General features: G+C 45.0%; 1 protein-coding gene across 2 annotated transcripts in view; it reads right to left on the bottom strand.

The window, feature by feature from the left end:
• Positions 1 to 14135, bottom strand: part of tspan9a (tetraspanin 9a) — a 344343-nt gene that overhangs the window by 38617 nt on the left and 291591 nt on the right. For both annotated transcript variants that reach the window (XM_041890597.2, XM_041890596.2), the window contains 2 exons: positions 4981 to 5172; positions 1956 to 2030 (listed from right to left, as the gene is read on the bottom strand). In XM_041890597.2, coding sequence (XP_041746531.1) covers positions 1956 to 2030; positions 4981 to 5172 — 267 coding nt within the window. The remainder of the gene's footprint in view (positions 1 to 1955; positions 2031 to 4980; positions 5173 to 14135) is intronic.

The raw sequence follows: 14135 nt of genomic DNA on the forward strand, positions 1-14135 counted from the left end.
TTTGACCAGGGGTGAGACTGCATTTTGTGGGCTGACCTGTGATCCTTTTGACCCTGGGGGTCACCTCTGTGGGGTGAAGACGCTTAACCTCTCGCTGTGAGACAAGTGTCTTTGAAAGAGGAGATTGAGGACACTCTCAGCATGGAACAACTGGGCCGTGCTTATGTATACTACCAGTCAAAAGTTTGGACACACCTACTCATTCAAGGGTTTTTCTTTATTTTTACTATTTTTTACATTGTAGAATAATAGTGAAGACATCAAAACTATGAAATAATACATATGGAATCATGGTGTAACCAAAAAAGTGTTAAACAAATCTAAATATATTTTATATTTGAGATTCTTCAAATAGCCACCCTTTTCCTTGATAACAGCTTTGCACACTCTTGGCATTCTTTCAACCAGCTTCATGAGGTAGTCACCTGGAATGCATTTCAATTAACAGGTGTGCCTTCCTAAAAGTTAATTTGTGGAATTTCTTTCCTCCTTAATACGTTTGAGCCAATCAGTTGGGTTGTGACAAGGTAGGGGGGTATACAGAAGATAGCTCTATTTGGTAAAAGACCAAGTCCATATTATGGCAAGAACAGCTCAAATAAGCAAAGAGAAACGACAGTCCATCATTACTTTAAGACATGAAGGTCAGTTAATACAGAACATTTCAAGAACATTTAAAGTTTCTTCAAGTGCAGTCGCAAAAACCATCAAGCGCTATGTTGAAACTGGCTCTCATGAGGACCGCCACAGGAATGGAAGACCCAGAGTTACCTTCAGAAATTGCAGCCCAAATAAATGCTTCACAGAGTTCAAGTAACAGACACATCTCAACATCAACTGTTCAGAGGAGCCTGTGTGAATCAGGCCTTCATGTTTGAATTGCTGCAAAGAAACCACTACTAAAGGACACCAATAAGAAGAAGAGACTTGCTTGGGCCAAGAAACATGAGCAATGGACATTAGACCGGTGGAAATTTGTATTTTGGTCTGGAGTCCAAATTTGAGATTTTTGGTTCCAACCGCCGTGTCTTTGTGAGACATGGTGTGGGTGACCGGATGATCTCCGCATGTGTATTTCCCACCGTAAAGCATGGAGGAGGAGGTGTTATGGTGTGGGGGTGCTTTGCTGGTGACACTGTCTGTGATATATTTAGAATTCAAGGCACACTTAACCAGCATGGCTACCACAGCATTCTGCAGCGATACACCATCCCATCTGGTTTGGGCTTAGTGGGACTATCATTTGTTTTTCAACAGGACAATGACCCAACACACCTCCAGGCTGTGTAAGGGCTATTTTACCAAGAAGGAGAGTGATGGAGTGCTGCATTAGATGACCTGGCCTCCACAATCCCCCAACCTCAACCCAATTGAGATGGCTTGGGATGAGTCGGACAGCAGAGTGAAGGAAAAGCAGCCAACAAGTGCTCAGCATATGTGGGAACTCCTTCAAGATTGTTGGAAAAGCATTCCAGGTGAAGCTGGTTGAGAGAATGCCAAGAGTGTGCAAAGCTGTCATCAAGGCAAAGGGTGGCTATTTGAAGAATCTCAAATATAAAATATATTTTGATTTGTTTAACGCTTTTTTGGTTACTACATGATTCCATATGTGTTATTTCATAGTTTTGATGTCTTCACTATTATTCTACAATGTAAAAATAAAGAAAAACCCTTGAATGAGTAGGTGTGTCCAAACTTTTGACTGGTACTGTACATGACACCATTTGTGTCTTGGGGTTTTTGGGGAGTGTGTGTGTTTGTGTATGTGTGTTTGCAAATAAGCAGCATGTCTGGTCTGCATGTTTTATGTCCGTTTTCATGTCAATAAATGGTAAGTAATGACATGGTAAGTGAATTCTGATGTCGTTCAGCACATTTACATTCATATGTGTAACATGGTATTATATAATATACAGTATCGTAGGTTAACATAGGGGACATTAAAGTATCCTTACCTTATCTGAATACACAAAGAACAGGATGAGTAGTATCAGCTCTGCCAGCAGGATTATCAGCAAGACAATGAAGAACTGCAAGAGAGAGAGAAGGAGATTGAGAGAGAGCGAGAGAGAGAGAGGGAGAGAACGAGAGAGAGACAGAGAGAGGGAAGGGGTGAGAGAAAGAGAGGGAGATGGGAGAGAGAGAAAGAGAAAGAGAGATACAGAGGGAGAGAAAGACAGAGAACGAGAGAGAGAGATGGAGAGAAAGTGAGTGCCTGAGGGCCAGTGAACATGCGAGGAGGAGGTTTAATTCCTCCACAGATTCATCTCCCACGTAACCCAGCATCTCCTCACTCCTTCAGCTAAATATTTACTCTACCCCTTCTTCACAGCATGGGAGCGCAGCAACCGGCAGATTCAGAAATGCAATTTGAGGAGAGTTCTATAAATGTTGCCCTGTTTGTTTTGGGTTTATTATTTGGGTCATGGTCCATATGAAAAAGGGATCACAGTTAAAACTGCACAGACAGTTGTTTATTGAATCTTTAGGTGGCCAGTTCAGCATTTGTTTGTTTCATTGAATCTTTTGTCTTTTGTTGGCAGGTCCCACAAAGTCATATTGTCATATTTCCTCCGGGTGTGGAAAGTTTCAGGAACAGATTGTGTAGACAAAAGGTTGGTGCTCTGATTGTTTAAACAGACACGATGTGTGTGTGTGAGTGTGTTTGTGTATGTGTGTGAGTGTGTACGTGTGTGTCTGTGCATGCACACACTCACTTTCATGTCTGCAATGTCGGCCGAGTGTGTCATACATTTCAATCTTGCCTTGAATTTTGCGATGGGCTCTTTCAACTTGTCTAGCCTAGCTTGAGCTTCCTGATGGCAAAGGTTCTCTGACCTTTATCTATTTCAAATATTTCCAATCCAAAGAGAGTTTGTTCACAGAAAAACTTCACAGATAATATGTCAGACCAGTACCTCAGATCTGGCTGCCCCCAGGAGGGCTAACTTCACTTTGATGTTTCCATGTTTCCAGACAGACTGACAGATAGAAAGACTGACTGTTCAAAACATCCCAGGTTTGGGCGAATATGAAATAGCCATTGGCTCAATCTGATATGACTTAACAGCGATATGGTTTGAAACTTTTACATCAGAGTTCATTATTTATCACTGTGGTGTTCTGGCTGAGATCCAGGCCCTCTCTCTCTCCCTCTTTCTCTCTCTCTCTCTCTCTCTCTCTCTCTCTCTCTCTCTCTCTCTCTCTCTCTCTCTCTCTCTCTCTCTCTCTCTCTCTCTCTCTCTCTCTCTCTCTCTCCGTGCTTCACAAAATTGTTAAAGCAGGTAGTGTATACCTACTGCTGTGCTGATGTGGAGGATTTGGTATGCTCTTAACTGATGTGTGTGCTAGCTTCTCCAAGGGATTGGAGATGTTTGATATTCTGCAACTCTCATTTTTAAGTTGATTTAAAAAGTTTCACGTCCAGTTATGTAAACCTACACTTGCGTTATCTTTTCAAACTTTGCTAATTAAATCAAACTTGAGATAAAACTCTTGAGCCTTTTTCAGGAACAACATGAGTCTTGACAAACAAGAGTATTCTTTGTATTAAATAATTCAGCGCTCTCAATTTTTTCCTTACCAATACAATGGATGTGTCATTATGAGCGCTACGTAATTCAAGCATGTAAGTGACACAAATGGCCTCACACTGACAATTCCTTAAATTAGGCTGTGACCAGGGCCATTGAGGAGAGTTGATGGGTTACTGTTCATTTTCAGAATGGGAGACTCCCGCTGCGGCTGGCGCTCGGGTAGAATTTTCTCTGTGAACCCCTGAGGTTTTTACTAAGGATTCATCTCCCCGTTGAGCTCGTTAGCCTGGCTGCTCTACTGACGACCCATTTGGAGAGTAATACAAATACGGCTCTGTGTGTGTGTGTGTGTGTGTGTGTATGTGTGAGATAAAATAGTTACATAATTAAAAGCACAAACGTTACTTCATTTAAACAGACCTAGAAAGTTAGAACCAAGCCCCCCCGATCACTGTATAGAATCCCCCTGACGCCCCACACCCCTACAAAGTCCTCCAGATGGTTCACCAGCCCCCCATATACTGTACATGCTCAAGTGTCAGCCGAGCCCACACCAGCCCCAGCAGCACAGCTCTGCGGTCCGTGCATCCTGCATTACATGTTTCCTGGTCTTCCACACTGCCATTTCTGCCTGCCCCAACAGGTAGTTTACTAGGCAGTCCCTTTGCCTGTTGGCTACACTATATTTAGGCCCTCCAACATATAGGTCCAGAGTCAGCTCCAACCTTAGGCCTGTACACCACTCACCCAGGACATAAAGTAACCCTACCAGCCTGGAACAAGAAAAAAACTGATGCTACACTGTCTCCTTCTCCCCACAGAACAGACATCCCCTCCCCACTGATGGATGAAGGTGCGACACCTATCTGTTCGTAGCGCCGTGAATAATCCTCCACTGTAGATCAGCAGTGTGCTTCTCTATGGGAGGCTTATACAGGGAGCGCCAACATCCTCTCAGGGAAAAGGCCGGTCCCAAACCCCCCGGCCACCCTCAGCCCATGCAGATGGTCTTTCTGAGCCACCTTCACAGCCACCGTGTACAGAGCCTTTTTGATGGCTGTGCAAAAGGCCCCCAGCTCCGGAGTCTTGAATGATAGGATCATTTCCTCATCCTCCTGGTGTTCACCTACAGCGGCAGCAGTGGTGAAAGGAGGTAGGTCAGTGTCATTCGTGGTTAGACAGTCCAGTCTCTGTCTACTCCCCAGCAGCTCTCTGAACGAGCCCGGTAGTGCAGCACGGACCCCCTCCACCACCTGCTGCAGCACACTGGTAGACTTTATGTGTGTTTGTGTGTGTGAGTGAGTGAGTGAGTGAGTGAGTGAGTGAGTGAGTGAGTGAGTGAGGGAAGAAGGGAGGGAGGGAGGGAGGGAGGGAGGGAGGGAGGGAGGGAGGGAGGGAGGAGGGAGGGAGGGAGGGAGGGAGGGAGGGAGGGATCGTAACTCACGCTCAGAAGCAGGCACTTGTTCTCCTTGATGGCGCCCAGACAGCCCAGGAAGCCAGTCACCATGACAATGGTGCCGAGGGCGATGACCAGGTTGGCAGCGGAGAGCGACGGGAAGGAGGGCGAGAAGGTGGCAAAGCTGCCCTGGGACACAGACAGCCAGATGCCCACGCCGAGCAGTCCACAGCCACACAACTGCAACGCAAGAGATAAGAAGAGAGGAAACCAGGTAAGTCAGGTAGGAAATAGACTCATCACAAATAAATATCTGTTCAGGATGAATTGGAGTCGGCAGAAAACAAGAGTCTCACATTTTCTTTGCAGTACCGAAACGAGCATACATATTCACACATAATACAAAATTCTATATTCCCAGAGAAAATGTGTCTTCATAGTCTTCACAAAGTACAAATCCAAGCTAAGGGACCATAAAAATATCCTCAGAAAGGCTGTGTCAGTAGGCTGACCTCCATTTACGCACCAGAGAAGGAGAGAAGGTATCCATCCATCCCAAACACCCACAAAACAAGAGCATTTACAACTATTACGGAACATTAACTAATTCTGTTAAGCCAATAAGAACTCCACGGGAGATTAGGAGCAGAAATGCGTTCTGCAGGTCTGAGCAGCTTACTGGCACAGAACAAACACAGAATGACACACACACACACACACACACGCACCCACACACATGATTATGCACACACACGCACACACACAACCCCCCCCACACACACACACACACACACATACACACTGAATGTAGTCTAGGCTTATAACACTGTAGGGAAACAGCACCCCTCTAGGGGGAGCAGTTCCCCAGGGCTGGAATTCCTCTACAGTCCACTGCCCCTTAAAGAGACTGACTCACTCTGCAGGGCCTCGTTGAATGTCTCTCAGATCTAGCATTCACTCCATTAATGCACCGCAGTGTTTATGGAACGGCCTGATTGGCAGAGTTGCCTGGGTTCTGTCTATGGATGTTCCGCCCATCCATGAGTGGTAAGAGCAGACAGCACAGACACTGGGTACATCCCAAATGGCAACCTTTTCCCTATATAGTGCACTACGTTTGACTAGAACCTCATGGGCTCTTGTCATTTGAGACATAGCCTAATACTATGATGTGGACAGACACTGCTGTGCTGCAACCCGCCATGCCAGCCCGGCCCCAGTGAAATATCAGCAGGGAGGTAGGTAGTGACATTTTCCCTCCTCCTAATAGAATTAAATATCCAATGCAATCTTGTCGTGAATAAAAAAATTACAATGAGGTGAAATATGGTTAGACGCCGTGGTAAGCACCTCCATCCCTTCCTCCTTCCTTGTGTTTGCATCAGTGCTCCTGAACACATTAACGCCTGTCAGCGATATATGGAGCCGTGTACTGTGCACTAACAAACCTGCAAACCTGTAGCCCCAACACAGGAACACAGGCGAACCTGGACTCTTATTTCTGAAGAGAATTAGACAAAACAAATCATGAATCACACGTACAGTGTACCCCCAAGTTAAATTAGTTGGTTAATTGGATTGACAAATAGCGCCTTCAATAACTCTAAGCGATGAGCACTTAAAGAACAAGCCGGCTTACATCCAGAGATGACAAATGGCTCTGTCCACCTCTCTCAACATCAACGATACCCTCATTTAAGAGCCCCACCAAAGAGTGACTTTACAGAACATACAGTAAGAAAGAAACAAGTGCTGGAGAAAGTGTGTTCCACACTGGTGGTCTAAGAGGGTTGGTAGTGTACAGTGAGGGAAAAAAGTATTTGATCCCCTGCTGATTTTGTACGTTTGCCCACTGACAAAGACATGATCAGTCTATAATTTCAATGGTAGGTTTATTTGAACAGTGAGAGACAGAATAACAACAACAAAATCCAGAAAAACGCATGTCAAAAATGTTATAAATTGATTTGCATTTGAATGAGGGAAATAAGTATTTGACCCCTCTGCAAAAGATGACTTAGTACTTGGTGGCAAAGCCCTTGTTGGCAATCACAGAGGTCAGACGTTTCTTGTAGTTGGCCACCAGGTTTGCACACATCTCAGGAGGGATTTTGTCCCACTCCTCTTTGCAGATCTACTCCAAGTCATTAAGGTTTCGAGGCTGACGTTTGGCAACTCGAACCATCTCCCTCCACAGATGTTCTATGGGATTAAGGTCTGGAGACTGGCTAGGCCACTCCAGGACCTTAATGTGCTTCTTCTTGAGCCACTCCTTTGTTGCCTTGGTCGTGTGTTTTGGGTCATTTTCATGCTGGAATACCCATCCACGACCCATTTTCAATGCCTTGGCTGAGGGAAGGAGGTTCTCACCCAAGATTTGACGGTACATGGCCCCGTCCATCGTCCCTTTGATGCAGTGAAGTTGTCCTGTCCCCTTAGCAGAAAAACACCACCAAAGCATAATGTTTCCACCTCCATGTTTGACGGTGGGGATGGTGTTCTTGGGGTCATAGGCAGCATTCCTCCTCCTCCAAACACGGCGAGTTGAGTTGATGCCAAAGAGCTCCATTTTGGTCTCATCTGACCACAACACTTTCACCCAGTTCTCCTCTGAATCATTCAGATGTTCATTGGCAAACTTCAGACGGGCCTGTTTATGTGCTTTCTTGAGCAGGGGGACCTTGTGGGCGCTGCAGGATTTCAGTCCTTCACGGCGTAGTGTGTTACCAATTGTTTTCTTGGTGACTATGGTCCCAGCTGCCTTGAGATCATTGACAAGATCCTCTGGGCTGATTCCCCACCGTTCTCATGATCATTGCAACTCCATGAGGTGAGATCTTGCATGGAGCCCCAGGCCGAGGGAGATTGACAGTTATTTTGTGTTTCTTCCATTTGCGAATAATCGCACCAACTGTTGTCACCTTCTGACCAAGCTGCTTGGCGATGGTCTTGTAGCCCATTCCAGCCTTGTGTAGGTCTACAATCTTGTCCCTGACATCCTTGGAGAGCTCTTTGGTTTTGGCCATGGTGGAGAGTTTGGAATCTGATTGATTGATTGCTTCTGTGGGCAGGTGTATTTTATACAGGTAACAAACTGAGATTAGGAGCACTCCCTTTAAGAGTGTGCTCCAAATCTCAGCTCGTTACCTGTATAAAAGACACCTGGGAGCCAGAAATCTTTCTGATTGAGAGGGGGTCAAATACTTATTTCCCTCATTAAAATGCAAATCAATTTATAACATTTTTGACATGCGTTTTTCTGGATTTTTTTGTTGTTATTCTGTCTCTCACTGTTCAAATAAACCTACCATTAAAATTATAGACTGATAATTTCTTTGTCAGTGGGCAAACATACAAAATCAGCAGGGGATCAAATACTTTTTTCCCTCACTGTATATAAGAGTGTGTATGAGAGTGGGTCTAAGAGGGTTGTGTGATGGTTATGTGAAGGAATTGTGATGGGGAGCTGGCCCACTGGGGCAGAGCCTGAGGGGTAAACTCCTGTCTGCTGATGATGGTGGCGTCGAGAGACGTCTCCATCTTAATGAATCCTACAGGGTCTGGAACTCTGGATATACTGTATAAACCTGGGACCAGTCACAGAGTTCAGGCCGTCAAACCCCCATCAAACGCCCCCAGGGGCAGTGTGTTGAGTGGAGGATCACTCTCATTAACCTGAGACATTTCCATTGGGCGAGCTGTGTGGCCTGTGTTTGTGTAGGCTAGAGTTGACGGGAGATACTGCTTTGTATATACAGGGGGCTTCAGGGGGTCTCCATAACCTTTTAAGACCTGAAATGGATGGGAAAATATCCTGGTTGTTAAAAATCAGGAGGCGCTAACGGAAAACCTCCTGTAATAAGTATGTCAGTACCTTAGCTCAGCACAAAAGGTTGCTGAGTTGAAAGTATTGAGATTCTACCATAAAGAATGTGTTGCCTTGCCAGGGGCCTGATCCTGACAGCCTGACTAAAAGTAGAGACTCTATCATAACAAACATAAGGAGGAGAGCTGCTGTGAAAGTTGGAGGATGGACAGAGAGATGAGTCCATGAAGCCTCAATGCGAGGGACACTCGTTTGAGCAGATCACGGAGCGTTCGATCCCTCCGGAGCGGCACATTAGATTGGCCACCCGATGGGCGTCCTATTCAAAAGGACACAGGAGCCTTTGTTCCTTCCCTCAGAAATACAGCAGTAACACAAACAACTAACTTGCTGTGTGACTGAGAAAGAGAGAGACTGAGCGAGCCTCAGCTCAGTATGTGCCTCAATCACCTTAATAATACATAACCAACCACTGGGAGGAGTGAGCCGGGGGGATGGTCCCCGATTAAAAATTGAAAATGTAAATGTCAACTGGAAATGCTGTGAAAGGTCACATATGTCTTTATGCTGAGTGGATAAAATGCAGATAGATCTCCCAGATCATGAGGCCACAGCCATATAAATATAATTACTACAACAGGCTTTCCAATTCATGTCAATGGGTCTGTGACAGGTGGACCGGCGGCCATATTGAGTGTACCCATAGGAGTAGAGCAGGAAAATATGGTTTTGCCGTTCTAGTAATTTTATCTCTATGGCCACAGTTCCTGTTGTGTGAGAGGGTGCATTGTGAGGACTCGGTGGGTAAAAACTAGGTGGGTAAAAACAATGGTAAGTGGCTCCCTGTGTGCGTCCTTGCAGCGACACAGTCTCTCTCTCATTAAGCTTTGATATTTTAAGTAGAAACTATGCACCAATATAGAATCTTAAAAGCCTGTTATATTAAATGAAGTGCCCTTTAATATAGACCACATGGAGAATTCAATAAATCAGATTTTTTTATATGAATAAAGACTTGCTAAAGTCCCAAAATTCAGCATTTTGATATGTCCCTCTGTCAACCCCTTTTCACTTTTTATGAAGTTCAACATGTGCTCTTTATGACAAAATGTTAAAACTATGTGAAATCAACAGCATTTTAAAAAAAGCCCGAATTGGTAGAATGACCAAGGTACATTATGAGGACAGACAGGCTGGATTTATGAGGAAAGGGAGCACGAGAGGTTAGCCAGTCCAGGTGGAGGGAGGATCCCGTGCCTGTAGTTGATTGTGACTAATGCCCAAGTGTAGGAAAGCGTCCAAGGTTGACTGTTGTAAGTGATTGTGAAGCCACCCAGCCCCCACCCAATCTGTCTGATCTCTCTCTGTGTAATCTCTGTCTCACTACACCACTGCTACCAGTTCCAATGTCAAACGTGAAGGGATGTTATGTAGGGAAGCCCAGAGTAGTGAGCGAGGCCTGCTAATTGGTGGTATGACCTTCGATGGTTGTGACTGACCTCGGGCCTGCCTAAGGCGCTTATCCTGTTTTAATTTCAGACACTAGGCTTGTTTTCACATCCCATCTATGTGGATGGATCTCGTATAATGTGACAGTAGGATTTTGAGGTACAGGATGAGGGGTTTTAAACAGACATAATGCACACAGGTTTACAGTAGTTAGAAGCCACATGAAAATGATGGGCCAAATGCCCTTCCACATGTGAGAAAGTTAGGTTTAACCCCAAATGGTTCCCCATTCACTAAAGCTATGTGTTAGTAGTCCACCGTTACCATACTGCCAAGTCTCATTTATCACTTGGCTGTTTGGAGAGGGAAAAACCTGGAGTTGAGGCTAACTATGGGGGTATAGGAAGCCACATAAGTGTTAAGCTTAAAATAATGTGTCAGTTGGGTATTTTGGCACCGGCTGCCTCTCTGTGCCGCATGGCAACGCCTGCAGTAATTAACTCTGTCGAACGGGGCAGGAGAGAGAGAGGGGCGCGTTGGGCTCTGATGCTTCGTCTCAGCTCCCACAATCCCCCTGGCTCCCTGTGCACGCTCTTGCAGTGACACAGTCTCTCTCATTAAGCAATACTGGGAGTGTGTGGGGTTGGTTCCCTACTTTCTCTTACCCGATAGGAATTCCTCTCAGGCAGAGTGAACAAGCTTTTACTGTTTGATGGGGATGAGTTAAATGTTTTTAGTTCCATCATGGCGTTCAAATAGCTTTGGCATACTGTATGTATATACTGTATTTCTGGAGATACTATAACAAGTTACATGACTGCTTGAGGTGGGAGTGAGTAGGGGTAGGGAGAGATGCAGTTTATCGGACCGTAGAAGTGAAGGACATGTCTATCTCCAGATTTCATAATTCCTAGGAACATTTTATTTTACATTTTACATTTTAGTCATTTGGCAGACACTGTTATCCAGAGCGACTTACAGGAGCATTTAGGGTTAAGTGCCTTGCTCAAGGGCACATTGACTGATTTGGTAACACATTATTTAGATAGTCTGTAGAGCATCTACAGATGGACTATCTACATACTATCAGTAACATTTCAACTAACTATTTATTAACCTTAACCCTAGCTCTAGCTCTAACCCTAACCTTAACCCTTATCCTAACCCTAAACATAACTCTTACCCTAACCTTAACCAAACCCTTATTCTAAACCTAACCCGAACCTTAGCAAGCAGTTGCTTATCAACAGATATACTATATATACAAAAGTATGTGGACACGCTTTCAAATGAGTGGATTCCGCTATTTCAGCCACACATGTTGTTGACAGGTGTATAAAATTTAGCACACAGCCATGCAATCTCCATACACAAACATTGGAAGTAGAATGGCCTTACTGAAGAGCTCAGTGACTTTCAACATGACCACCTTTCCAACAAGCCAGTTAAGTACATTTCTGTCCTTCTGCGCCAGTCAACTGTAAGTGCTGTTATTGTGAAGTGGAAACGTCTAGGTGCAACAAGAGCTCAGCCGCGAAGTCGTAGGCCACACAAGCTCACAGAACGGGACCACCGAGTGCTGAAGCGCGTAGTGTGTAAAAATCGTCTGTCCTCAGTTGCAACACTCACTACCGAGTTCCAAACTGCTTCTGGAAGCAACGTCAGCACAATAACTGTTAGTCGGGAGCTTCATTAAATGGTTTTCCATGGCCGGGCAGCAGCACACAAGCCTAAGATCACCATGCGCAGTACCAAGCGTTGGCTGGAGTGGTGTAAAGCTCGCCGCCATTGGACTCTGGAGCAGTAGAAACGTGTTCTTTGGAGTGATGAATCACCCTTCACCATCTGGCAGTCCGACGGACTAATCTGGGTTTGACGGATGCCAGGAGAACACTCCCTGCCCCAATGCATAGTGCCAACTGTAAAGTTTGGTGGAGGAGGAATAATGGTCTGGGGCTGTTTTTCATGGTTTGGGTTAGGCCCCTTAGTTCCAGTGAAGGGAAATCTTAACGCTACAGCATACAATGACATTCTAGATGATTCTGTGATTCCAACTTTGTGGCAACAGTTTGGGGAAAGCCCTTTCCTGTTTCAGCATGACAATGCGCCATGCACAAAGCGAGGTCCATACAGAAATGGTTTGTCGAGATCGGTGTGGAAGAACTTGACTGGCCTGCACAGAGCCCTGACCTCAACCTAATCGAACACCTTTGAGATGAATTGGAATGCCGACTGCGAGCCAGACCTAATCGCCCAACATCAGTGCCAGACCTCACTAATGCTCTTGTGGCTGAATGGAAGCGCAAGTCCCCGCAGCAATGTTCCAACATCTAGTGGAAAGCCTTCCCAGAAGAGTGGAGGCTGTTATAGCAGCAAAGGGGGGACCAACTCCATATTAATGAACATGATTTTGGAATGAGATGTTCGACGAGCAGGTGTCCACATACTTTGATCATGTAGTGTTGTTTGTTGATAGTTTGACCATCTGTAGAGCATCTACACATGGAAAATCCAGACTATCCAAATGAAGTGTGACCACAAATTAGTCGGCTGGGGATTCAAACCAGCGACCTTTCGTTAGTGGCCCCAACGCTCTTAACCACTAGGATAACTTCCGCCGATTCTGTGGTTGAAGGGCTGTAGTACACAATCCCTGGAATACAGCAATAGAAAATACTCAATTCAATACAAGTCTATAGCTCTCAACATTTTATAAAACGTAGAAAGATACATAGACATCTCTTTATGCTAGAAAGAGGACATTGAGTTTCAAGGTTCAAACGGATGAAAATGGTCCCACAAGGGTACTAAGAAGATAAAGGCTGAGAATGAAGACAAACCTTTTTTAAAGATTTGTGACTAGACTAATGTTCCTTTTCTCCAAGCCTTTTGTGGTCAGATTGAGTTGTGCTAAGTCTAAATGTCATTTGAGGCTAGCTCGCTGTCAGTGTTGTGGCTGTGGTGAGTGGTGAGGAGCGAATTAGGTCTGTGGAACCATATTCGCTTATGGGAGAAGACTGGAGGACATGCGAGATGGCTCTATTTGACTGGATAAATGGAGCCCTGCTGTGTGGGTCCTTCTCAATGCTCAAGGTCAGGGTAATTGAAACTGTGGAGCAAATTCACCAGTAGAGAGAGAGAAAGAGAGGGATGAAGAGAGAGAGGGTGGAGAAGGAAGTGAGAGAGGGAGAGGGGGGAGAGAGAGGAGAGGAGAGGAAGAGAAAGAGAGAGAACAGCCCTTCTCCATCACACTGGCTGGGTGCTTTATCAGCTGCTACAGTAACCTGGTCAGTGACAGAGAGAGCCACCTGACGCGGGTGTGTGCGTGCGTGTGAAACTGACCCTCCAAACTATTTGCTCTGCTCTTGTTTTATGGCTTGTCACCAGATTTTTGCAACACAGTGGCTAAAGCTGATGACTGGCCTGGCCAGCATGGAAGTCATCCATTCTGGACACAAAATGCTCTTCAGGAGTGTAATGTTTCATTGAAAGTGCGTTTTATTAAAGTATACCTCTAACATTACAGTGCAATAACAGTAAAGAGCGGTAACAAAACCTGACTGTGCTGGCTCTGAGAAGGAGTGCTACTTTATCCCTTTATCATGTTATTCTTCACTTTACTGGAGAAATCATCTTGTTAACAGCAAGCATGGTTGCCCACCTTTAAAAGGGCAGTTAGCTCCCATTGATTTTACACTGAAATAACACTGGATACCGTAATGAAGAGAGAGAATGTCTAGCACCTCAGATAAAAACAATAACTGTCTCTCTCTGAAGGCTTACAATGCTGCTCGGAGATTCCTGTGGCATATGGCCATACTACAAACACTATCCCAAAATATTATTTTAAGGGAAACTGACTTTTGACAGTGACTTTAGACAAATATCTGAAATGACTGAACATATTACAGTGTACACTTCAAATGAG

This window comes from Coregonus clupeaformis, chromosome 11 (assembly GCF_020615455.1).
Source record: "Coregonus clupeaformis isolate EN_2021a chromosome 11, ASM2061545v1, whole genome shotgun sequence".
NCBI lineage: Eukaryota > Metazoa > Chordata > Actinopteri > Salmoniformes > Salmonidae > Coregonus > Coregonus clupeaformis.